The sequence below is a fragment of the Mirounga leonina genome, unplaced genomic scaffold, assembly GCF_011800145.1.
Source record: "Mirounga leonina isolate KUSES-001 unplaced genomic scaffold, KU_Mleo_1.0 Mir_173, whole genome shotgun sequence".
Lineage (NCBI taxonomy): Eukaryota > Metazoa > Chordata > Mammalia > Carnivora > Phocidae > Mirounga > Mirounga leonina.
Window position 1 is genome coordinate 43,928,338 of NW_023270447.1, and position 27,126 is coordinate 43,955,463.

The following is a 27,126-nucleotide window of genomic DNA, read 5'->3' on the forward strand; positions in this document are numbered from 1 at the left end:
AAAAACAACCAAAAATGTACTTCACTGATTCTGGGATCTTAAAGGGCTGTACCATCGGTGTAGGGGAAACTAGAAGTAAACCCTTTTCACTGCCTAGGTGACCTTGGGTAAAATTCGTTGGCTTGAAATGTGGCATTGAGTCAAGGGTCTAAAATTTTTCTCTTGAGAATTTGTAATTACAAGTTAGCCCTCAAGTAGGTTGACTGGCCCAATAAATTCTGAGAATATGGGGACCAACTCATTCATGTTTGCCAAGTATACCCATGTTCATATCCCAGGGAATCCCACAGTCCTATCCTAAAACAAACCAGGATGCTTGGTCACCCTACTTAGGAACCATCTTGAGACCAGGCTTTGGAGGATTTTCACAGATAAACTTGCGGAAATACTAGCTCACAGACAGTAGCATCATAAACCCTAGGAAGGACTGTCTTGTGCAAGCCAGCAGAGAGCAAGTCGCAGACTCAGTTCCATATAGATGAGTGTTTGGATTACAAGAAACTGTCTTAGTCTCTGCAGGCTGCTGTAACAAAATAGGACACACTGCGTTGCTTATAAACAACAGAAATTTATTTCTGACATTTCTGGTGGCTGGGAAGTTCAAGACTATTTCTGATACAAAATATTGAGAATTTAGATGATAATTTAGAAAAAAATAAGTACTTTCATCTTAAATAAATTGAAAATCCTTGAATTGGTAAGATGAGCACTAAACATTTTGAATGTTGCTTTACATGAAGCAACCCTAAATCCAAGCCCACATAGCACCACCTAGTGTCCGTGCCGTTCAGAATAAAACAGTGTCCTGTGTTTGCTATATCTCTGAAAGCTAAACATTTATGCTTTCATTGGTATTGTGGGACTGTAATGGGGTGAGAAAATATGTACTGACATGGTTGACAAAATGCAGGGTAAAAGAAAACACTTCTTATTGTGTAAAATATTGTCTTTCTATTCTCTTACAATTTTTCTTTCAGGCAAATATTGAAAAATGGTTCCAAGTTTTTTTCTATGAATCTTAAGACTTAAGTCTTTTTTGCATAGTGGGTCTATGTAAATGTACTTTCTTATAATATTTTATATTAGATCAAGAGCAGAGATTGAGCATGAAGCACTGATTGATGGAAATCTGGCTACTGAAGCAAACCTAATCATTTTGGATACATTAGAGATTGTTGTCCAGGTAAGACACAAACGAGGAATTTCAAGTATAGACTTGGTAAATTGGGATTGTGCAAAAAGTATTTATTGAACCATACAATTACATTGAAATATCGGTAGTTCATAAACATTTTTCTTTCTTTTTTTCTCACTTAAATCCTATTCATTCTTTTTTTTTTTTTTAAAGATTTTATTTATTTATTTTTTTGACAGAGAGAGACACAGCGAGAGAGGGAACACAAGCAGGGGGAGTGGGAGAAGGAGAACAGGCTTCCCGCGGAGCGGGGAGCCGGATGTGGGGCTCGATCCCAGGATCCTGGGATCATGACCTGAGCGGAAGGCAGACGATTAATGACTAAGCCACCCAGGCGCCCCCTGTTCATTCTTTTTCCCCCTGTTCTTCCCTTATTCAAATCCTGCTCAGCTTCTTTTCCCTGACGTCCTCCTAGATCTTATGTTGTCCTTTTCTATTTTTAAAAAACTGTTTTCTTATATTCTGTCTCCCTAACAAAATTGCAGGTACATCTCCATTTTTTTAATCTGTTTTTAAATTGCAGACAGTTTCTGTAACAGAATCCAAAGAGAGCATCCTTGGTGGGGTACTGAAAGTCCTACTGCATAGCATGGCCTGTAACCAAAGTGCAGTTTATCTGCAACACTGTTTTGCTACACAGAGAGCCCTGGTTTCAAAGGTAGGTCATTTTTGAACGTGCAGTCTTACCAGACTTTGCTTTCTCTCTTTATGTTGTGTAAGATCATCTAACACAGTCGTTAGTTAATATATTTATAGTTAACATTTTAATAATAGCCTGAGACCCACGATTCTTCTTTGCCTCTTTTCTACTGCTTGCCTTTTTTTTTTTTTTAAGATTTTATTTATTTGAGAGAGAGATAATGAGTGAGAGAGAGCACGCACATGAGAGAGGGGAGGGTCAGAGGGAGAAGCAGACTCCCTGCTCAGCAGGGAGCCCGATGTGGGACTCGATCCCAGGACTCCAGGATCATGACCTGAGCTGAAGGCAGTCGCTTAACCAACTGAGCCACCCAGGCGTCCTGCTACTGCTTGCCTTTTGTAATTTCTTTCTTATTTGGATCACCCTTAACCAGTTTTGGGCTTAAAAAAACAGTAGTTTTGTTGTGGAGAAGGGCCCCAAATTAATAACTAATTTAAAATATGGGGCTTTCCTTGTTTTCTCTTTATCTCATTCTGTCTGTTCCTTATTAATTTGATTTGTTATTTAAGGTGTAAATAGTTCATTCCATTGGCATTAACTTACCCCATGATGAATGGAAAAGAAGGTACTTTTGTTTGTTCACCTACTGCAAATATTTATTTCTGGTGTTTGTCTTTCCCCGGGAAGTAGGGATATTCTTAAATCTTGAAGGTATCTATTTTATCATAGTCATCTAATGATACGGAATGCGCAGAGCTGTCAGTGGAGGTTTAACCAACGGGTTATAATAAAATTGTTGCAGAATTATTACATGTTGGTTACCGTATTGTTTTGTGCATAGCATCTCGTCTCAGATGCAGTTCTCAATCCCCTGTAGATATTGCCAGGCCCATTTTATGGCTGAGAAAACTGGTCCAGCATCGCACTGCTGGCTAGTAAGTGACATAGTATTCAGACCCAGTCCGCCTGGCTCTGTGGTCCACATTATCAAGCATTAGCAAATAGCGTGTCACCGTTTTTAAAAACTGGGCTATACCTGCAACTCTCTAGTTCGGGCGCTGTTGACCTGCCCCTGGAACGCTGGCTGCGCAAGTTCGGTGTTGGTGGTGTTCTGTTGTTACCGTTGTTTTGCGTCGTTTTGGACAGTTCCCCGAACTCTTGTTTGAGGAAGAGACGGAGCAGTGTGCGGACCTGTGCCTGCGCCTTCTGCGGCACTGCAGCAGCAGTGTCGGCCCGATTCGGTCCCATGCCGGCGCCTCGCTGTACCTCCTCATGAGGCAGAACTTCGAGATCGGGAACGTAAGTGTTCACGCCTCCGCTCGCAGGGGGCCCGAACTTCTGCAGATGCCCGCTTAGCGTGTGTCGGTGCGGAGCGCGGCGTTTGTCTTTCGAGCCTGCGCTGTCTTGATACTTCTGACCACGTGGCTCTCCTACCGAAATCCGCATCTCCAGTGCGGCTTCCCCTACTACAAATAACCTAGAGTAGTACAACTCGGAATATAAATGTATCGCGAGCTTTTGGAAAATCTAATTATTATCTTTAGGTAAAATGAAAACACTAATAAAGGAAATGAAAGGTGTTAATGGCTTGCTTTGGCATTTTATGATTATGGGCCAGCCTGAAGAACTCCATGTTTCATTTAAGTGTTTTGTTTGATAATCTCTTCACGCGTAGTGTTTTTTTTCTAACTTTGAGTCAAACGTATAGTTCATTTATTTTTACTTATGTAAGTATTTAAGGCCTAGCTCGTCCTTCGAGCACTGTTTTTGGTATCTCATTGGTTCTGATATATAGTGTTTTCAGTATTCTTGTTTTGTAGATATTTTTTGTAGTTTCAGTTTGAATTTTTTTTTTTTTAAGATTTTATTTATTTATTTGACAGAGAGAGACACAGCGAGAGAGGGAACACAAGCAGGGGGAGTGGGAGAGGGAGAAGCAGGCTTCCCGCCGAGCAGGGAGCCCGATGCGGGGCTCGATCCCAGGACCCTGGGATCATGACCTGAGCCGAAGGCAGACGCTTAACGGCTGAGCCGCCCAGGCGCCCCCAGTTTGAATTTTTAATCCCAAGAGTTGACAGTCCATTTTGTTTTAAAGTTTGGATGTTAATTTCTGGTTTTATTTCAATGTGATTATACAATGTTAAATACTGTGTCTCCTTTTTGGTACTGTGGATGTGTAATGTTACACAAGCACTTAAAAAGAAAGAGTTTATTTCAGAGTACTGAGTTAAATATACCTTATTAATTACATTATTTTTCTATATCCTTGTTATTTTGGTCCACTTGGTGGACTGAAGGAGGTGATTTAAAACCTATGTATTATTTATTTCTCCTCTACCTCTTATTTGGTAAATTGGTATTCATAACTGTTGTATCTTTTGTTACTTTTTTGTTGTTGTTTTGTTTCAATAATCTCTTTTTTTTTTTTTTTTAAAGATTTTATTTATTTGACAGAGAGAGACACAGCGAGAGAGGGAACACAAGCAGGGGGAGTGGGAGAGGGAGAAGCAGGCTTCCCGCGGAGCAGGGAGCCCGATGTGGGGCTTGATCCCAGGACCCTGGGACCATGACCTGAGCCGAAGGCAGGCGCTTAACGACTGAGCCACCCAGGCGCCCCGCTGAGCCACGCAGGCGCCCCATGTTTTAATCATCTCTTATTTGGCTAAATACTCTCCTGTAGTTGTTTATGCAAGACAGTTCGTGGGAATAATATTTCCCAAGTTCTTGATTGTTCAGTGTTTTCTGTACTTAAAGGACAGCAAAGATAGTTACGAAGTTTTTTGCCTCAGACTTTGAATGAAAAAAAAGGGGGGGGGGAGTGGTGAGAAAGACCAGTAAAACATACCAGATAAAGAATACTTAATAGAAAAAAGAAAAAGAGATACTTGAATACCATTTTCTTCTGGCTTTAAATATTGTTATAGAGATATCTGAAGAGAGTCTGCTATTTTCTTCCCTTTTAAATAACTTTTCCCCTCCCAGTTGCTCAAGGGATTCTCTTTAAACTTAAAATTAAATACCTTTTCTAGAATGTATCTTGGTATTGATCAGTTTTTGTTAATTTTCTCAGGCACATCATACCTACTTTCAGTTTATTTCAGAAAGTTTTCTTGAATATAAAATTGAATATTTTCTTCCAGGGTTTGGGGTTTTTCTGCTAGGTACCAATTATGCATATGTTGGATCTGTTTTGCTTTACTTTTTTTGTTTTGTTTTGCTTTACTTTTTGCCTATCATTATTTTCTCTTTTCCTTTTTTAACATTTAAAATTTCCATTTATTGTGGTTCTTTTTCTCAGAATTTCTCTGTCCTATACCTTATGTGCTCTCCATGACATCCTTTCTTTCTTTTTCCAATTTTATCTTTTTTTCTATTTCTTTTTAAGTAGTGTCAGCTCACATGTAAGCTCCTATTTTGTGTCCTCTCTTTCTGATTTGTGCTCTTTCCTTGAGTTTATTTCTGCCTTGTTTTCCTTTCTAAAGTTCATACATTTTAATAATTTAAGGCAAAATATTTCATTAGAATTTTCATCTGTTTCATAACATTTTTCTATTAAGTGTTTTTCATCTGGTGAGTTTCACTAATCTTCCCTTTTTTATTACTCAACATAGAAGGAGTTGGATTGTCTTGGCCCAGGTATTTGTAGGAAGTTCCTTCAGGAATGTGTTTCTCATGGAATTTTGCTATTGTAAACACACCTTGCCTAACTTCCTGAAGTTTCTGGTCAAACCATTTCTAGCCAGTCTTCCCAGATTTTTAGCTCATTTTGTTTTCAAGACAAAGAGCTTTATGACTTCAAAGTGAGTCTCCTATCTGAAAGAAGTATTTTTCCCCATTATTTCTGAAATCTGTGCCCTAGCATCCCTCACTCTTTGCTTTCTTCTCCTTGCCTTCTTTTGAAACTGTATCCTATCTTAGCCTGTCTTGGCAACCATTCTGCATTTTTCTAATACATGGATTACATCAGACTCCTCCTTTGATGAAAATAAAGTTTGTGGATTTTTTCCTATTCGTCTTTCATTTTTGTATAAAGTCCAGGGGAAGTAGGAAATTGCTATTTCACACTGTCCCTTTTTAACCGGAAGCCAAGTCCTCATTTCTTAATCAAGAACAGAAGGATCCAGGTACTTTATTGATCCTGTTTAGCTTTTGAAATAAAGTCCCTAAAGTTTGACCACACTTGGAATCTTGTTGGTACATCTTCTGTTGTTTTAGGAAAGCTTTATATAATAGGATAAAAATAGGTAATTTGTCCTCATAGTGTCAGGTAGTACCTCTAATAAGGAATAGGTAATTTAAAACTGGCAGTGATTTAGTTTATGTATTTGACAGATAGTAGAACCAAGTATTGAACTGTGTTCTAGGTACTGTAGTAGGCATTGGGCACACATAGATAAAAGAACAGTTCTTTTTTTTTCTTTTTTTAAAGTAGCTTAACATTTAGTGGGAGAAGAAATGAACAGTGCTCATCTATGAACAGCCAATGTTCATCCTAATAATAGCAAGAAGTAACCTTTCTGTGGTGAGGATATATAAATTCATATTAGGTAAAACACTTAAAACAGTAACTGGCACTGAGCAAATGCTGATAAGTGTTTGCTGTTATTAATATAATGAGAGGTAAGCACAGGGCACTGTGTAAGCACAGAGAAAAATGATTTATGCTCCCAGAGATGGGTTTTCAGAAAGAGGAGATGGTTGAACCGAGGATGAAGAATTGCCTGATCAGAATGATAAATAGGTGGGTAGCACTTTGTAGGTGAAGAAAATGGCACATGCATAATTAAAAAGGCATGGAGTCAAGAGAAGGGAACAGGCAAACAGAGAAAGATACTCTTTTAGCACTTCGTGATGGTTCTGGCTGGAAGAGAGAATAGGAAGAGATAAAGTTGTAACTGAAAAGGCCTAGACTGAGCTGTCTCTAGGGCAGATACTTGTTTTAGTACTGGTCTTTCAATTCCCACTGTATAGTTTGATATCTTTACTGAGTCATATACTTGACTTTTATCCTCAAGGCTGTGGTCAGCCATTGGAATATTTTAAGGAGAGGAGTGATATGTTCAGACTTGAAAAATGTACACAAATTTCCCTGATAGTATGTAGAAAATAAACTTGGGTTATGAGAGAAAAGGCCGTAAGATCAATTAAGAAGTTAATACAGTAATCCAAGTAAGACATGGTAAGGGTGTAAACCATAGCAGTGGCCTTGGGAATGGAGAAAGACAGACTGGAACAGATTGGGGGTAGTGTGGACTGGCTCTGTAGTTTGGATAAGGACAGGGGAGAGTGACAGAGGGATGACTCCTAGACACTTTTTTGGCCTGAATGACTACAAGAATAGCAGTACCATTTGTTTAATCAATAGGAAAAGAAGGTATATTAGAAATGTTAAAATTGGGGTGCCTATGAGATCCAGATAGAGCCATCTAGTAAAATACTATGGCCTGGAGCTCTAGAGAGAAATAAAAGCGGAAGACCTAGATATTATATCTATACCAGTTGAAGGCAAAGAAATGGATGAGGCTGTTCAGAATGACAAGTGAAGAGGTTTCTTGACAGAATCTTTGGGAACACTGGTATTTAAGAAGGGCAATAAAAAAGTAGTGGATATATTTAGGAAAATCAGGATAAAATGGTACCACTGAAGGTTAGGCAGGAAATTTTCAAGGATAAAAAGTAATCAATACATTTAAATATACAGAAATGTCAGGTAGAATATTGATCAGAAAGTATCTTGGATTTGCCTTTACTAGGTTATCCCTGATTAACCTCTTAAAAGTGGTTTCATAGGGAGAAATGGTGGGACAGAAATGAATTTACCCTGTAAAAGAAAGAATGTAAACTACTTCTAAGCATTATTCCAGAGATTCTGCTTTAAGTTACTTCATGCATGATGTGTGTTAAATTACTTTCATCATGGTAATGGACCTAATGAAATGGGCTGGAGGTTAAAGACGACATCTCCCACCACGAATTTTGTGATACAGGTCAAGCTCTATAACCTCATGTGTAAACATAGTGTTATTATTAATAATACATTCCTCAGAACAGATTAATGTAAAGTCTTAGGTACAACTTCTGATTAAATTCTAATACATGGCTTTTTTTTTTACTCTGTTTTGTAGCATATTATTCTTGGCAAAATTCTAAGTGTTGGGTCTTATTATAAAGTTTTAAAATAATTTGATTTTAATATGCATATTTCATTACTTTTTAAAAAATATCTTGCTTGGAGTGGTATTTTTTTTTTTTACTAACCTTTTCATTTAGCAAGTACAAAAAGTAGACTTTTTCCTTAAGTTTTTCTATATTAAGTGCTGATCTGACAGTTTCTCTGTTACAGAACTTTGCTAGGGTTAAAATGCAGGTAACCATGTCACTGTCATCCTTGGTGGGCACATCTCAGAATTTTAATGAGGAATTCTTAAGACGTTCTCTAAAGACTATATTGACATATGCTGAAGAAGATCTGGAATTGAGGGAAACGACATTTCCTGATCAGGTCAGAAATGTGACTTTCTAGATCACTAGTTGAAATAGGATGATAAATAGGCACTTTCCAAATTGTTAATTCAAACTTTGGTTTTTACTGGAGGAATCTGTATTTTTCTTTCAATCCATAGATCATATGCCATAGATGGGGTGAATCATTTTGTTTCAATAAGCCATGCTTCCTTCTTGGAAAGCTTAATATCTTTGATACGTAATTCTGTGAATTTGTAACAAATAACAAATAGTAGACCTAGGCAGTATAAACAAATAGGAAGCTTTATGATGAAATATTATTCCCACTTATTAATGAAATAGTAATTGTCCTTAAAAGTGAAGTTTTTACAAACTACCATTGGGAGAATCAGAAACAGAGAAACCTAGGAGAGAATTTCCTTTTGTATTCTCTTCTTGTATCCTCTACATCCCTGTATTTTATTTCTACTTCTAGTTCTCTTTGTTTCCAGAGAAGAACTGGAAACAAAACAGAAAAAAACAGCCCACTGAGGAATTTAGTATAAAGTTTACTACCCTTCACTCATCGTACTCCAGCATATCCATATCCTTTAGAACTATATCAGTGTCATTTTATTTGTTTTGCAACCTTCAGATGTTTATCTGAAATATCTTCCAAACTAATTTAGTGATTGTGAATGAATGATAATTAAAGAATTTTTTTTAAATAAAATTCTCTGCTGCAGGTTCAAGATTTGGTTTTCAATCTCCATATGATCCTTTCTGATACTGTTAAAATGAAGGAACACCAGGAGGATCCTGAAATGTTGATTGATCTAATGTACAGGTATCATTTGTTTGATTCGTTTGTACCTTGTGTAATAGGTTTAAATTGGTAAAAGTTAAAAATAGAAGTACCCTATGATCCAGCAATGGCACAACTAGGTATTTACCCAAAGAATACAAAAATACCAATTCAAAGGGATGCATGCACCCCGATATTTATAGCAGCATTATCTACAATAGCCAAATTATGGAAGCAGCCCAAGTATCCATCGACCAATGAATGGATAAATAAGATGTGGTATATATATAATGGCATATCATTCAGCCATCAAAAAGAATAAAATCTTGCCATTTGCAACAACATGGAGCGAGCTAGAGGGTATAATGCTAAGTGAAATAAGCCAGTCAGAGAAAGACAGATACCATATTATTTCACTCATATGTGAAATTTAAGAAACAAAACAGATGAGCAAAGGGGAAAAAGAGGAAGAGAGACAAACCAAGAAACAGACTCTTAACTATAGAGGACTGATGGTTACCAGAGGGGAGGGGGGCAGGGGAATGGATGAAATAGGTGATGGGGATTAAGGAGGGCACTTGTGTGATGAGCACCGGGTGTTGTATGGAAGTATTGAATCACTAAATTATACATTTAAAACTAATATTACACTGTATGTTAGCTAACTGGAATTTAAGTAAAAACTAAAAAAAACCAAATTGGTAAAACATACAGAAAGCATTAGATAAAAAAAATAAACATACCAGAATTACTTAAGTCGTTTTCTAATGGTAGATTGAAAAGTCAAAATGCACTTTTTCCATGCTACTTTTCAAAAACAGAGGATTTTTAAAAATAATCATGACACATATTTACACCTTACTATCCTGTGCCCTAGACTTCATGCAGAGGCCTAAGACCCATATTTTAAAGGTAAAAATCAATCCTTTAGGAAGAAAATACAGCGTATTATTTTACCATAACATTAAGTTTCCTGATTTTAAATATGGCTGTGCCTATAATGTAATATTTCTAAGAGCACATTTTGAGAAATTTGTAATTCCTGTTATATCTTGAAAGATGCAAGTAAAACTTGAGACTTTTCTTTGGCATATGACCCTCTCTTTTTATAGTTTTGGAGTTCTTTAAAGACACAAATATTTCTTTAAAATAAATATGATGCATTGAAACTGTCTTATAAATCTTTTTTTGACTATAAAACTTCTTTATATTCCCATAATGAACACATACGTTCTCATAGCTTTCCCTTACTGATGGCATGTTTTTTTTGTGTGTGTGTGTGGTTTTTTTTTGTTTTTTTTTTTTTAGTCCCCCCACAAAAAAACTGCTATCAACCATGCCATGGGCCTACAGTTACTTCTTTAAGCATATTCAGAGACATTTTCATACCATTCAAACACTTGTCTTAATAGGTTATGCTCAATGACAGAAACCTCTCTAGGTAAATACTGAACGAGCAGTCCAAACTCCTTCCAGCTTGGGAAGCAAATGCTCATTGAAAAGAATTTCTCTTCTAATTAGAATTGCCAAGGGCTACCAGACCTCTCCAGATCTGCGACTGACCTGGTTGCAGAACATGGCGGGCAAACACTCAGAACGAAGCAACCATGCCGAAGCTGCCCAGTGCCTGGTCCACTCAGCAGCACTTGTCGCTGAATATCTGAGCATGCTGGAGGACCGCAAATATCTTCCTGTAGGATGTGTAACATTTCAGGTAGGAATCTGCCAGGTTTACATTACATCAAGGTATGTCCTTTTTAGTTTTACCTTTTCTCACTGGTGTTAAGATTCACTCAGCTTGTAAGGAAAGCATAAAGACTAAAGCTAATGCTTCACAAGATAAATTAACATTTCACTATCACTGTCTTGAATACATTGGTAAAGAGTATTTCTTGTTAATTTCTCCCCCCCCCCTTTTTTTTTTACCTCTCAATACCAGTGTTTATTCTCTTTGCCTATACTGCTATGGACTTCATAGCATCTATGAAACACATGTGAAATACAGAGAACCCAAATACAGTAGAAACTCTGAACTGGCTTTTACTTAAAACATCAGATAACCCAGCATTCTCCATTCTCTGTATAAAGAGGCAGATAACCGTGGCTCAGAGATGATAGTTTACTCCCTTGTAGGATCCATACCTCTGACCCACTAGTGGAATTCTTTGCTTGCCAGGAGTCAGTTATGCTTTCTTGAAAACCTGTGAATGTCAGATTTGGGAAATTACAAAACTTAGTTAAATGTTAGTCTGCTGGTGAAATCTAAATGTGGAGAGAAAGCCAGTCATTGTTTCTCTGAAAACTAAGTTAAATGTTTTGCAAAGACTTGATAAAAGTGAGTCTCCAAAACAATTGCTATTGAATTAATTCTGGCCCAACTACAGAAGACTGGGGGGAGAGCTCCTAGAAATCTAGGATAATTGGATAACCTTCTGAGTTCAAGTTTTTCCACTAAAGAAACCAGAACTGGAAATCTTTACTGAAGGTTGCATTATGGGTATCTAGTCAAGAGAGATTGGACGAAAATCTGGAGACCTCTACACAAAGAAAAGGCCTTAGATCTACTTTGAAAAAATGTCAAATGAGTGTATATTTGCTGTAAATGTTTAGGTAAAAATATTTAAGGTAGTATGCATTATTTCTTCTTCGGAAATAATGGCTGATCCCAATCTCGTTGGATTTTATTATATCTGAGTTTGTTCATTAACTCAATGTATGTTAGGCAAGCCAAGCCATATTGCGCCTTAATTTTCCTTGGGGGGGGTTTTGACAAAATCATTTAAGTTAAAAATAAAGACTGTTTAAGTCTCCAATGTCCTGTATCATATCACTGTTTTCCTTAGCCCGTGATTTTTCTAATTTTCTATCTCACAACTTTTATTAATGGAAAAGTTACTATAGTATTACCATTTATTGTCATCTTCAGAATACAGAAGGATTTTGGAGATTTGTCTATTATCTTTGTGTTGACTACCCCCACCTTTTTTTTAATCCAAGCTTGTATTAATATTTCATCTTCAGTTACTTCCTTATATACATCTTTCATGCTAAGAAGTTAATTCCATTTCAAAAGCCGTTTTAATTTTCTCCCCCAGAATATTTCATCTAATGTTTTAGAAGAATCTGCAGTCTCAGATGATGTGGTATCTCCAGATGAAGAAGGTATCTGCTCTGGAAAATACTTTACTGAGTCAGGACTCGTGGGATTACTGGAACAAGCAGCTGCTTCTTTCTCTATGGTAGATGACTCCTGTTCATTCTCTTTCCACAGATACATACCTCTGAATTATTCATAATATGTATATTCTCTCTGCCTATGACCCTGCTTTACCTTATGATAGTTTTCTCCAAGCACCTTAAAAACTGTCTAGGAACAGATTTTCTCTGTAAATATATCACTGCTTAACTCCTTTTTGTCTTAATAACCTGCCATTTCCTCCAGTATTTTTCATTTGCTTATTTATGAACCATCACTTAATCTATAACAGATTTTTTTTTTTTGGTTTATAAAACTTTTACCACCAAACATTTTCTAAAACCTTAAAATTAAAAATCAGAACAAAAAAGAAAACCTCTGGATGATTTTAACTTCCTATTTGAGGAGACTAATGTGGCTCTAGCTCTAGAGCTGGTCTGTTGGATGACAGGGAGAATCTTCTTTTGAGTGTTTTGGACGTTGCCCTGGTGCTCAGGAAAATTATGGCCCCTCATCTCTTGGTTGCATAGTGAGCCCTATTAGGAAGATATTAGAGACCTAGAGCTTACTTACCAGGAGCTTTATGAACTATGTCCTTGATCCTTTGCCTGTACCATGTTATAAGCCCAGTCCTTGTCCCTCCCTATCTGTATGTGAAGAATTGAAGCAGTCTTATTGATCCATGATAGGATGATTATTGGAAAAGGGAAAGAGAGCTAGCCCTGCTTACTTTCTTAAACTATGGTAATAGGGACACCTGCTTTCTCTGACATTTCTGTTGGGTATTTAGTGTCCCAGTGCCAAGGTTTAGGAGACTATGAAATTCATGTTAGGGTAAGGGGAAAGCTTAACATAATATGCAATGCTGCCCTTCTTCACCATTATACTGCTATAGGGAATTGGTTATTCTCCTGGCCTTAACCCTACCCTGCGATGTGTTGGTTAAGGGCATCTATTTAGAAGGCATACAGCCAGAATTCATATCCTGGCTCTGCTACCTTAGTAGTTCACTCACTTCGGGCACAAATTACTCAGCCTATCAGTGCTTCGCTTTTCTCATCCATTAAATGCATCTAATAGTAGTAGGAATCGCATGGGAATGCTGTTAGGATTAAATGAGTTAATATATGTAAAGTGCTTATCATGGTGCCTGGCTCCAAGTAAGTATTAGTGTTTGGCATTACCATCCTCTTCACCATTAGTCCCACTAAGAACCAGCTTATTTAAATATAATTATTCTGAGACTCTAACAATGTTAGGTAATTGCCATTTTAAAATGTCCTATCTGAGGACCTCAAATGTCCTGATTGCTCCCCTTGATCCCTGCTGCTTGAGTTTCATTTTAAGTGATCTGAACTAGCAGCAGTGGGGAAGTGTTTTTTCTTATTAATGGAATATTTTAATAAATACACACTCTGTGTTTGTGTGTGTGTAATTTTAATAATTCATAGTAATACAATGGCCTGTATTACAGAAGTTTTTTTGTAATAGCATGTAATTATGAAATTCACTGTTTTTCAACTAATCTGTTTAAATTTTCTTTTTCAAAAATTTTTTTTAAAGATTTTATTAATTTGAGAGAGAGAGAGTGAGAGAGAGAGAGAGAGAAAGAGCGCATGAACAGCCTGATGGGCAGAGGGAGAAGATCCTGGGACTCCAGGATCATGACCTGAGCAGAAGGCAGACACTTAACTGACTGAGCCACCCAGGCACCCCCTAATCTGTCTAATCTTAATTACAATAATTACTGGGGCATTTTAGTTACACTATATATCTTTCACTATTACAGTTACATGATTGCTTAAACTCCTGTGAACTTTTACTAGAAAATTTAAGAACCATATGTTTATTTCCTTGGCAAAATATGTTGATTTGTGAGGTAATAGAACTCAGCAGCTCTTGGAAAATCTCTCTTTCTTCCTTCATTACAGCCACCAACCCGTTATTAAGGATAAGAAAACGGAGTAACAGTACAAACACATGTTGTCCCTCACTGTGGTTGTAAGCAGAGTAGCCCTTGGCCGGCCATTGGCCTCTAGGGCAATAAAATCTGGTAGCTCAGAACCTTCTTAAATCTGGTGAAAGATCACTGATTTTTTTCCCACAGGATATTTCCAATAAGATTTCCTGTACCAATTTAATGTTTTAGAAATGTAAATAATTTTAGCTTGCCAGGATGCCACAGGTTATCTGGTGTCTGTGACTAATGTAGTACTTGGATTTCTTTTATTCTTCTGCTCAGGATTAATTTCTGCCACAGTTTATATGCATATGTAAGTACTCACACATACACACTGGTGAAGTAATTACTGTGTAGATATCAGAATGTTCAATTTCAATTATATAGAAATTTAAATATGTATATACGTTTTTTGTGTAAAATATACCCACACGTACATATCCATCCATCTAGAGGAGATAATGCATTGTGCAAAATTCTTTTATTAAGGCTTGATAAAATTAAAAATTAGTAGTGTTTGTTTTTATGTCCTACTGGGAAAGCTTCAGTGGTATTGCCTTAGTGGAAGTATTGTGAATTCATAAATTGTAATTCTTTACTTTCATATTGATGTAAGAGAAAACAATATCTTATAACATTATTCTTATAGGCTGGCATGTATGAGGCAGTAAATGAGGTTTACAAAGTACTTATTCCTATTCACGAAGCTAATCGGGATGCAAAGAAACTATCCACAATTCATGGTAAACTTCAAGAAGCATTCAGCAAAATTGTTCATCAGGTAATGATTGCAATTTCAGTGTAAATGGAGAAAACTGTCTGAAAGCATTAGTGTTGCTTTGTCCTGATGTCAAAGTAGATCCGATGAAATGACCATTTTAATCAGGTTACAAATGAACAATGTCAAAATGATGGTTCATGGCCAAAGCAAGATTCATTAACAAAAAATGAATTTACCTAAAGTAGATCATGATCATCATAAACTTTCTACACAGTTTTTTTTATTCACTTTTTAAAAATTAATAGTTGGCAAATTTTTAAAATTGTGAGTTCTTTTCTGTTTCAAATGTGAGTTAAAATTGTGAATCTGATTTTTAAGTTGGTTTCTTTTGCTGCCAAAAAAGTTTTGTATTTGTTAGTTTTTTATTAAATGATATGAAAGTTTAATAAACTAATATTGTTAATGTTTTCACCTCAGCTTCAACTGTTTTTCCCTAGATGTTCCATTCAATCATACTTTAATATATTTCTAATATGAAAGTAATATTTAGTGAAAATAATGACTAAAACTGTTGTCTTATGCTTATTCAATTATAATAGCATGATTTTAGTACTTGTTTATAGTTCATGGAATCCACGTTATCACCAAAATTAAAATCAAAATAAGGCTTGGTTTAAAAATGAAGTAGACTACTAGCAATTGATTTCCCTGTAACTAAATTCTTGGCTCTCTTAATATACTCTGAAATATCCTGTTGAGCCTCCTTCCCCACTTTTCCCTTCCCTTCCCCAGACTCCCTGTGCTGTTATCTGCTACCCCCCTCATCCAAGAAGGACGTGGAGTACTGATGATCCACTTTTGTATTCATTACTAGTCCTGTTCTACTGTCTGTCAGCTTGACCTCCTCTTTCTCGCTGTGGACTAAGCTATTCTGGATGAATTGATATAATCTGAAAAACTTTAATAGTCTTAAAACAGGGCTGCTATTGTTAAGTCAATATTTTATTGTCCTCTACTAAAACACTGAAATTGCCAGAGATTTATTATGATTCATGATGGTAACAGGTGGGTCTTATAATAATCAGTTGTGTACATGCACTGTCAGTTACATGTTTGCAAGACATTTTCCTCCATTTGTATGATAGGCATTTGAGCAAAATTGCGATTTCTATTCCAGTGTACGCTGGGTAGTTCAGTGAAGCACAGCTCCCGTGAGTTAGAGGTCTAATTCAGATACATTAATGGAACACATAGCTGTCTCTTTTTCACCAAAATTTATAGTTTCTCTTTCTAAAGTTTTTAAAAGGTGGAATTTTAACTACTTAGGTTTTGAACAAGCAATTTAGGAAATTGTCACAGATCTTAAGTGAAAGAATATGGTGTTAAAAATATCCTGCTGTCTTCTGTTCGCAGAGAAGATTTTATCGTATATGGTGCCTTACACTGCTCAAGTTCCTTTGGTCTTTTTTTTTTTCCTTTTAAAACAGTTTTTTTTTTTTTTTTTTATGACTTGCCCTTTTTTACTTTTTATTATACAGAGTACTGGCTGGGAGGTAGGTAATGTTTTAGTTAGTTAAAGACACTAATAGATTGATTTGACGAGATTTCTTATGCCAATGCTTTGCCCACATGTGCTAGCTGTGGGCATTCTGTTGCTATCTGCTATCAACTGAATTCATTAACCAAAGAAATTTTGTTAAAATACTCTTAAGTTATTTTAAGCAATTTATTATTAAGAGGTTGTAGGCAGTGCATGGAAATTCATATGTTGTACTAATGAGATTCTTTGGTAAATGAGCCACTTTGTCGTCACTTTAGTTTGTTTTTATCCTTTGAAGCATTTTCTTTCATCAACATTTACACACAGATTTCTTTTTTTAACCATATTGTTTCACCTCATTTTACAGAGGTCGATTTATGTGTTATTGCTCAGAGGTGTATAGAAAATACAATATTTCATCTGATCAAAGACGCCATCAATTGTAAGACATACCATTATTTTATATGCCTTTAAGAAAGAAAAGGAAACGTATTAAATCACAACATCAGGGATATTAAAATGTGGGCCAAAAAAATGTGCGTCTCAGAATTGATGAAATAATGTGTTGATTTGATCTTGAGTCACTTCACCTTGAGTATGAGCACTACTGAGGGAAGAAATTCACTTTGTCATTTAAATTTTGTTGGTGGGAGGGATAAAGAGAGTGGGAGAACATGAAATTTACTTTGACCTCCTCTACTTGACAGTTTGATAATTTGTGTGGAAGACTACATATGCTTCCTTTTATGTAGGAGGTAGGCTTGTGAAGAGTAATGTATGAATCGAATTTTACCTGAAAAAAGCCAGAAAGATTTGATTGCTATTGTTTTAAATCTTTCTATAAAGAAGAGAGTTCTGGAAAATGTGCCCTAATTTATTTTGATGAGGTGAAGCCAGGGTATTACTGAATCAGGTTTATTTTAAGCGAGGTGTATTTGTAAAGTTGTCTGCTTTGCCTCTCACTTTGAGGTCACATTCACGTTGGCTCAACAGCTTACACTTTCTCTGGTTTTGCACTGCGGTCCTTATTCGGGGACCCAGATAGAAAACCTCAGGAATAAATGTTACTACTGTGTTTCCTCCATTCCTGAATTAGTCCCTACTTTCTGCTTTTCTTCAGTTGAAGCCAGTACTTGCATATCTACCTTAATTCTCCAGATTCAATGTGTATGACCTCATTAATATCTAATATATAATTCCTCATTTTTGTGGCTCAGTTAGGAAATAACAGAAAGAGACTTGCCATGGTTAATCTAGGAATGGTAAAGTTCCTTATGGATTTCCTCACATGAAATGAAATTAGCTGAAAAGTAGGCATGAAAGAAGATATATTGAAACCTCTGAGCAGTTTATTACTAGTCGGCTTGATGCTAAATCGACCCCTGAAAGGTATAATTTTCACTGGTTATGACATTAATATCATTCTGTCATCATGTTTATTGCATGATAGAAGTCGTGCAGACTTTATTTTTCTGTTTATATTCTTGTCACTACCGTTCACTGGACTTTTAGCTTTGTAGCTTCTAAAATTGTTGCACGTTTGTTTTTTGCTTTTCCCTTGTAAAACTTAAATGGATGCTTGCATTTTAAAAATGTGTTTGCCACCATTTGCTGCTTATTTGTTTTGAAATTTCCCTAATTAAAATGCTTTCTGTTTTCTCTTCTCTCTTGCCCCTGGTTGCTGACCCTACTCCCTACTTTTACTATTGTCTATTGTGGTAAGTTCCTATCTTGTGAATATTTTTCTTTTTGACTCTGTGAAAACTTCAGTAATTTTGGTTTTTTTTTCCTAAAAGCTGTGTTTCCTAGCTAATATCCTAGTATTCTCAGAGAACTCACTGGTTTAATATCCAGTAAGGATAACTTATCCATTGTGTAGAAAGGCTCTTTGAATGGATAACTCACTACCTGACTTACAGGAAAGCCCTTCTGGGCAGTGTGTTTCATTTTTCATTATGCTCTGATTTGGTACAAATAATTGGAGTTGGCAAAGCTTTTGAGGGGTGTGTGTATGTGTGTGTGTGTGTGTGTGTAAAAGATAGCTCTAAAACTTGACACTCAGCAATTTGGTCAAGTATTTACCATGCAAAGGAACCAATCAGGAACCCATCACAAACCATGGTGGCTGTTCCCTGCTCTTTCACTCTCAGTACCTTAATGGCTATTTAGTGTTCACCTTTATTTTCTCTTTTCCCAAGCCCATTTCTTTTTCTGGCAATAGTAGGAAATAAAGTGTGTTTTAATCATTTCTTTCTTACGATTGCATTTTAAAAAATTTTTAGGAAAAGAGAAATACTGAATTTCTGTATGGAAATTTTTATACTGATTTCATTTTTTGCGTGTGTGTGTTTCATTTTTAAAAGAAGCATTTATCCATGTACCCAACAGTGATCAGTTTCAGAAATAGATTAATGCAAGTTTGGATTTTTCAGAATAATCAATCCCCAAACATTGGTAATAGTCATGTGACACTTTCTCCTTTCTTTTTTTTTCTTAGAAGATTACAACATATTTCTTCAAAGGGAATATCACTACCGTATTAGGTATATTTTATCGTCTCCAGAAAGGCTAGAGAAGGGCTTATTAGCTTTGTGAAGCTAAACTCTTTCTGCTGGACCACTAAAGAAAAGTGGGGTACCCTAAATTTGAGATCGAAACATGCAAAAGGGCTATATCTTAACTCTTGTCATTGGGTTGGATGGACATGACTATGAAACAGTTTCTGTGCTCAGAAATACTGGCCATAGTTTTGGTGCAGTGGTTTCTGTTGAATTTTTTTTTTTTTTTTAAGATTTATTTATCTATTTGAGAGAGAGAGAATGAGAGACAGAGAGCATGAGAGGAAGGAGGGTCAGAGGGAGAAGCAGACTCCCTGCCGAGCAGGGAGCCTGATGCGGGACTCGATCCCGGGACTCCAGGATCATGACCTGAGCCGAAGGCAGTCGCTTAACCAACTGAGCCACCCAAGCACCCTCTGTTGAATTTTTAATGCTTTAATCCATGCTAAAGCTAAGTGAGATAAATTAACTCATCTAAGCAAGTAAAGGTAGAGCAGAATTAGAAACAGCGATATGATGGAGGTGGGGGGAGTCCCTGAAGGAAGGGAATGAAAAAAGAAATTCCAAAAGCCTAGTCTTTACCTCAGGAATGTTAAGTCAGATATAAAGAAAGTTAAGGAAAACATAATAGGTGGGAAGAATCTTCTTATCTCCAGGAGGAGACAACTTTTTGGGTAGTTGGTGACTCTCTGATAATTGGTACAGACCCATGACTGAGCATCTGATGATGCAGTACCACTGATCGTGTTCTGCCCTTTATGCTACTTTTCAGAAAAAGGAAAGATTTGGGCAGAAAACATGCACAGTGTAGAGGATAGTAGATGTGATTTCTTTTTCCTGGACTACGACATGGAATGGTTGAAACTGAACTTCTGAAAAGAAATGTAACAGGCTATATCTTAGAAGAATATATTCCATAGGTGAACCACCAACCTGCTTATCATATTAGAGTAGAGAGGACAGTGTTGTAATACAGCAAAAGACAAAGCATAGGGTAGGAGGTACCCATTAATTCTCAAAAGACTTACTCAAGGAAATTCTCAAAAATTCTCAAGGAAAACATCAGAAGTGGAAGATGGTTCAGAGATCATACTTATGTCCTAATGTTTGTATATCAGTATATAGGGTATGGGAATTTATATAGCTTAATTAAGAACTTGGACTTCAGGTGTCAAATATATTGGTATTTAACTCTCAGCCCCACCACTGATTAACATATGACCTTGGACAAGTTACTTTTCCTCATCTATAAAATGAGGGCAAAAAAAAAATGGTACCTATCTCATAGTTGTGATAAGAATAATTCGTGTAAAGGGGATAATAGCATCTAGCACATAGTAAGTAGTTTAAAAATGTTGGAGATTATTATTTTTATTGTTGTTACTATAACATCATCATCATCATCATCATTATTGCTACTTGAAATCTTAACACAATTTGGCTAATGAAATCTAGGAGGTGTTATGTTCCCAAGTTGACATCTACTACTAACTAAACTGATGAAAGTGTTTGTGTTCTATAAGAGGAATAGATTGAGTAGAAGAGGAGGGTGATTACTACTGTATGAAATACTGGTGTGCCTTTCTGGAAATCAATAACCTTGAAGGAAGCATAGCAGAAAACAATTGGGTGTGGATAAAAGTTTTAGTAGTGATGTCATTGTAGAAATACAAAACTAGCCCCAGAGTGTTCTTGCATTAAAGATAACAAAACTAGAAAAGATTTGCGGTCCATTCGTCATAAGACATTTCAACCATTAGAGACGTGGAGGGAGGAGTAGATGGGTTTTGCTTGTCTGTGATGTGGTCGCATCACCCAGGAGATGGTAGAATCAGTAAATAGAAGAATAAATTGGAGTGTGGGAATGATAGGAAATTCAGAGAGAATTCATGACAGTAAGGAAAGGTAATGCTAGAAAATAGAAGCTAGGTTATAGGAAAGTAGAAAACAAGTGTCCTCTTGTGGTCTAAAACTCTGAAGAAGAAATAAGATGAAGTGACGTTTTTGCTGAGGAAGAAGCTATATGATTATGGGTTCATGAACATGATAGAGTCAGTGGTTTTACACTATAGAACTTTTTGTAAATTGAAAATAAATTTCCTCAAACTCTTAGCCTTCCTTCTGTTCCCTCCCCCATTCCAGTGCACACACATTCATTCTCAATTCCAGTAACTCCTTAGAGTTACGTCTCTGATCTACTCCATTCTGCCTCTTGCACACTCCCCTTCAATTCCCCGGCCTCCTTCGTGTTCTTCAAACATACTGGATAGGCTCTGTCCTGGGACCTGTGCACTGTCTCGCTCTTCTGCCTGCAGTGCTCTCCCCAGAGATCCACATGAATAACTCTCCCACCTCCTCCACATCTTTGCTCAGATGTCACCTCTAGACCTACCCTGACCATGCTCTTTGTCTCTTTTGTTCACTGATTTATCACAAATGCCTGGAACAGTTTGCTGACATATATGGTAGGCACTCAGTCAATCTGTGAATGGATGAATGGTTTCCCTCACATTCTGTTTCATGGCTTTTATCTTCTCTCTGCTGAAATGGTCTTTCCTTCCTTCCTACATCCAGTTAGCCGTTCTTCTGACTTGTAGAACTCTGTGTGTCACCTCTTCTGTGACCTGGGTCCAGCAGGATTAATCTTTCCTTTCTTGATTCCACTTTTTATTATTTGTATTGTAATTATTTGAGTATATCCTTTACTTTCTTGAGGAACGAAATCTTCTCATTTTTATTTTCATATTACTGACAATGAACAGTGTCCAACACATTATAAGCACTCAATATTTTTTTTCCTTGAACTGAATGTCAGTATAAGAAAGTAAATAAAAAGAGCTTTAAGTGCTTAGTAACTGGGTATAAGCTGCATTAATAAAATTCAAGTTCATATGGGAGGCAGTGAGCCCACTGATCCCTGCACTGATCAGATCATATCAGTAGTATTCTGTCTGTTTCTGAGATGCCACACTTTGAAAGGTGGCATTGAAAAACTAATAAAATGCAAACATGATAGTAATTCTTATCATATAAAAATGATTGGGAACTGGAAAGTTTAGCTAAAGGAAGCAAGTCCTAATCTCGGTCTTCAAATATTTAAAAGGCCACAATATTAAAGATGTGGAATAGCATTTTAAGTCGGACACCTCTGAGAGGAGTTTGGCCAGAATAACAAAATTTTACTATTTGTGGTTTCTAAAAGTAGAAATGTATGTGTATATATGTGTATGACATTTTTGAAACATAATAATCACAAGGTATTAATTTTCTCAAACGCCATTTTTATTTTCCATGCAGTGCCTTCATTCCTTGATTATGTCAAAATTTGCTATTATATTGTTTCATTGGCTTATGGATGGTTTTAATCAGAATTTTGATTGAATACCTTTTTTTCTAGAGAGATTTCATTTGCTGTAGGAACTTAGTTAATTTTTATACATGTTAAATTTTGAAATAACTGTGAAAAAAAAATTTTTAGATTAGAAACCTCAAGGTTTTTTTTGTTTGTTTGTTTGTTTTAAGCTTCAAAGACATTTTTGTCTTCAAAACTTCATTTCTCCTGGATAGAAATGTGGGGATATTTTTAGTCATAGTACTTTTTTTTTTTTTTTTTTGGTATTATGAAACTAGTAAATTAAGGATCAGAGTTTCCTGTTTTGCTTAATTATCTGTTTCATTTGTGACTTATTTTACATCTCCTTTAGCCTTTCCAGTAAGAACTCAATATAGGAAAAGTAAGTGTAAGACAGATTAGGCTTAAAGAGAATTCAGAGGTTTTTAAATACTTATGTGAGACTGTGTATATAGGCACTACCACAAAATCCTTCAGAAACATCTTGGTGTTTTTTTTAAAGATTTATTTATTTATTTGAGGGGAGGTAGGGGGAGGGGAGAGCGAGAATCTTAAGGAGGCCCAACACAGGGCTCGATCTAATGACCCTGAGATCGGGACCTGAGCCGAAACCAAGCATCAGACGCTTAACCAAAGGCACCACCCAGGCAGCCCCTTCTGAAACATCCTTGTAAATAAATTGTAAGAATTGCATAGAAAGCTTCCAAATATTTTATCTTTATTGAAGGAATTTGTGCTCAAATGTGCTGTGTAAGAGTTCAGATAGTCTTAGTGTACTTTGTACTTGAATGTGTGGTTAATGTATGCAGCAGGTGGTTTGGGGACTTGAGAATAACCAACTCATGTCACATTTTTTTCTTATCTCTCATGCACTTTTCCCTTTCTGTTCCATTTTTTGTTACTCTTCCACATAGAAGTATTTTTATCGAGAGAGGGACACCCATTGTAAATTGTCTGCCTCAGGGCTTCTGCATGGTCTTGCCATTTACTGAGTCCTCTATGCCGGGTGCTATGTACTTGGCTCCTAACTTTTATGACCTCATTGATAATATGTATAAAGATTGTATGAAGGCAAATGCTAAATAAAAATGTTAATGTTATTTTTAAATTTAACTTTATTTGATATGCTGTAATTTCAGAATAATTAAGACACAGTTCTTGTTATACAAAGCATCTTTTCTTTCAATAAGGAAAATGATTTATCTCAAAGTATAGGGACTTAAAAACATAGACCAATGTGAGGTAGTCACTTGGTACAAACTCTGAAAAACATAAAACATGTGATTCAGTCACTTGATAAAAGCCCTCATTGCAGAATGTTATTTGTTAGAAATAACGAAAAAGAAAGAATATTTACTTTGTTTTTACCTTCATTTGAGAAACAATAAAATTTTGTAATTTTGAATGAAATCTTTTTGCAGTGTTTTGAGAATTTTATGCTATAGCAATGTAAACATAATGTGAAAAACAAAAAAAAAACTTTGTATTAAAGTTTCTTTGTTTTCCTACGCCTAGGATGGTAAGCGGATGTTTGGCACCTATTTTCGTGTTGGTTTTTATGGAACCAAGTTCGGGGATTTGGATGAACAGGAATTTGTTTACAAGGAGCCTGCAATAACCAAACTTGCAGAGATCTCTCACAGATTGGAGGTGAATGCTGTGGTAGTTTATAAATGTCATCTTTAATTTGTATTCTCTATGATGAATTGACTTTCAGATCCAGATCGAATCATTTAATAAGCCAGATCCTGCCAAATAAACTACTCCTTTAGAGACTAAGGATTTTTTGATAGCTACAGTAATAATCTTTCAAATCCTTCAAATCTTCTATGGCAACAGTAAAATAATATAAACTTTTTTTTGAGGCTCTTTTTTCACACATATTTTATTTTATTTTATTTTATTTTATTTTATTTTATTTATTTATTTATTTATTTTTTAAGATTTTATTTATTTGACAGAGAGAGACACAGCGAGAGAGGGAACACAAGCAGGGGGAGTGGAAGAGGGAGAAGCAGGCTTCCCGCCGAGCAGGGAGCCCGATGTGGGGCTCGATCCCAGGACCCTGGGACCATGACCTGAGCCAAAGGCAGACACTTAATGACTGAGCCACCCAGGTGCCCCTTTCACACATATTTTAGAAACCACTACAACCTTCAGAATTACTGTGATTTACAGAGAAATGTATAGTATTATCTACATTTTGCAGTAAAAGGCATAAGGAGTTAAGTAGCAACTGATGATGGAACTGGAACCCCAAGAAATTTCTGACCCAAGTGCATTATCTCTTTGGCCTGATTCCCAGTGAGAATCCTTTAGAAATTAAAAGCCTGAAATCATACCCTGAAAACACTCCTTAGAACCCCTTAACCTTTAGAACTTCTTCATTTTCACCATGAATGACTAATTTTCGTATTTATGAGGTTTACCAATCTTTTCTGCTATAGTTAGTCTTTCCAACGTCTCTCTATTCTTTTTTACTCAAAATGCAGCCCATGGACCAGAAGCACTGGCCTCATCTAGGAGATTGAAATGTAGAATCTCAGACCCTACCTACTCCAGATACTCTAAATTAAAATCTCCATTTTAACAAGATCCCTGGGTGACTTGTATTCACATAAGAGTTTGAGAAGCAGTGTTCTGGGCTTGTTTTAATTCTCAGCTCCTATTAATTTCTTGAATGTTGTATTCTTATTGGTGACTTCCCTGGGCTCACCTTCCATAAATTGGCTTAAAGTGTGACTTTTTATTTTTCAAGAGCTAAGTAAGTCTTGGGAAATATTGAGACAGTATTTTCCAAATTTACTCAATCATAAAAATTATCTTTGAGGGAAGAGTAGGGGTTCTCCTTTGAAGATTCAGATGTAATTTTTCCTATGGAATAAGCTCCATCTGTTGCCCATGCTGCTCCTCCATGTTATATGGGAAAGTCACTACATTCTTGACTGGGTTGCCTTTTCAAAATCTAAACCAGTATGAAACTTTCAGCAGATCAACGCTTTTATTTGAAAACTCTGGAATATTAAATCATTCATAAAAATGAATGTTGGTTCATTGACCCATGTCTGCAAGAAATCAGGCCACATCAATCTCAATAAAAGTAAGGTCCTATACATCAAAGATACCTTGTTTCTTTGGTTCTGCTTTCTGTTCCCTTTTTATTTTTCTTGAGGATCCCTTATGGAATCCTGTACTTTTATTGTAGAAAATTGTTCTTCTATTTTGTATTAAAGTGAGTAGATATAAATAATATCAAATAAATAGGCTAATATAATTTTTGTGAACCTAAATAATTATTTTGTAATTACTCAGATGGTTGTACAAGAACTCACTAAATGGCCTAATTTTGCTCAGAAGTCTCCCTCAGAGGCCTTCTCTGTTCTCCACTAATGTTAAGTTCATGTAAAAGGTTTCTTTTTCTTTTATTGTAGGGATTTTATGGAGAAAGATTTGGAGAGGATGTGGTTGAAGTAATCAAGGACTCTAATCCTGTAGACAAGTGTAAATTAGACCCTAACAAGGTATGGTGGGTGAGACCGAATGCCACACAAGTGTAGCTCTGAGACCATGATTTTGTGGGAGAAGGACTAAATGATGATTTAACAGTGAGAAAATGAAGGCCTTTTTTTTTTTTTTATCCCCAGGCATATATTCAGATAACCTATGTGGAACCGTACTTTGACACATACGAGATGAAGGACAGAATCACCTATTTTGACAAAAACTATAATCTTCGCCGTTTCATGTACTGTACGCCTTTCACTTTGGACGGCCGTGCCCATGGGGAACTTCATGAACAGTTCAAACGGAAGACCATTCTGACTACTTCTCATGCCTTTCCTTATATTAAGACAAGGGTCAATGTCACTCACAAAGAGGAGGTAAGTCCACAAACGGGAATAGGATTTGTGAAACAGAGACACTGGAGCCGTGTGAGAACAGTGTGGCTGTAGGGTTACGTACCGCCCCTCACGTGGCAGCGTCCTAGAACTTTACCCATTTTTGAGTCATTAACTTTGGCTTCTTTTCTAAATCCCTAGTTTACCCTCAGCTTATGCTTTAAAAGGCTGGCTCCCCCCGCCTCCCCAATTTAGGGATCCAAAGTTTGGAATTCTATTATTAGAAAACAGTTTTATAGTTGGTCTCCACTTTTTAAAAAAATGATTATATATCAAGCTCATTGAATAGTTTTCGATCAGTACACTGACCTACTAGATGTTATTTCACCCAGATCATCTTAACTCCAATTGAAGTTGCTATTGAAGACATGCAGAAAAAGACCCAGGAGTTGGCATTTGCAACACATCAGGATCCAGCAGACCCCAAAATGCTTCAGATGGTTCTCCAGGGGTCTGTAGGCACAACAGTGAATCAGGTTAGTGCTTTTTGCTGGTACTCTGTGATGGCAGTCGTAAGTGGAATTGGGAAGGATTTCCTGATTATGTTTCACAAAGGCCACGAGTGTCTGATCAAGTGGAAAAGGTAGGTGGGTTAGGAGTGGTTTGCAAAAGACACGAAGTATAAATGAAAATAGACTGAAAAAAAAATCTTTTTAGTATAATCGCAGTTATTAAGGTTTTCATGCCTGCCCTCTCTACTGCCTGTATTTTTCTACCTGTCTGTTCTTAAACATTCTATTAAGAAGGAACTGATTCACTTAAAATGGCCCTTCCTTTAAAACCTCGTACTGAGGGGCACCTGGGTGGCTCAGTCAT

At 36.4% G+C, this 27,126-nt stretch overlaps 1 protein-coding gene across 7 annotated transcripts in view; it reads left to right on the plus strand.

The window, feature by feature from the left end:
* Window positions 1-27,126, plus strand: part of DOCK7 (dedicator of cytokinesis 7) — a 219,485-nt gene that overhangs the window by 179,069 nt on the left and 13,290 nt on the right. For 4 of the 7 annotated variants that reach the window (XM_035018399.1, XM_035018390.1, XM_035018392.1 and 1 more), the window contains 13 exons: window positions 1,087-1,183; window positions 1,719-1,853; window positions 2,982-3,134; window positions 8,179-8,337; window positions 9,026-9,126; window positions 10,606-10,798; window positions 12,180-12,323; window positions 14,890-15,021; window positions 16,500-16,514; window positions 23,936-24,061; window positions 25,843-25,932; window positions 26,056-26,292; window positions 26,643-26,786. In XM_035018399.1, coding sequence (XP_034874290.1) covers window positions 1,087-1,183; window positions 1,719-1,853; window positions 2,982-3,134; window positions 8,179-8,337; window positions 9,026-9,126; window positions 10,606-10,798; window positions 12,180-12,323; window positions 14,890-15,021; window positions 16,500-16,514; window positions 23,936-24,061; window positions 25,843-25,932; window positions 26,056-26,292; window positions 26,643-26,786 — 1,726 coding nt within the window. Of the gene's footprint in view, window positions 1-1,086; window positions 1,184-1,718; window positions 1,854-2,981; window positions 3,135-8,178; window positions 8,338-9,025; window positions 9,127-10,605; window positions 10,799-12,179; window positions 12,324-14,889; window positions 15,022-16,499; window positions 16,515-23,926; window positions 24,062-25,842; window positions 25,933-26,055; window positions 26,293-26,642; window positions 26,787-27,126 lie in introns of all 7 variants that reach the window. The other 3 variants (XM_035018391.1, XM_035018393.1, XM_035018394.1) reach the window with 2 other exon arrangements.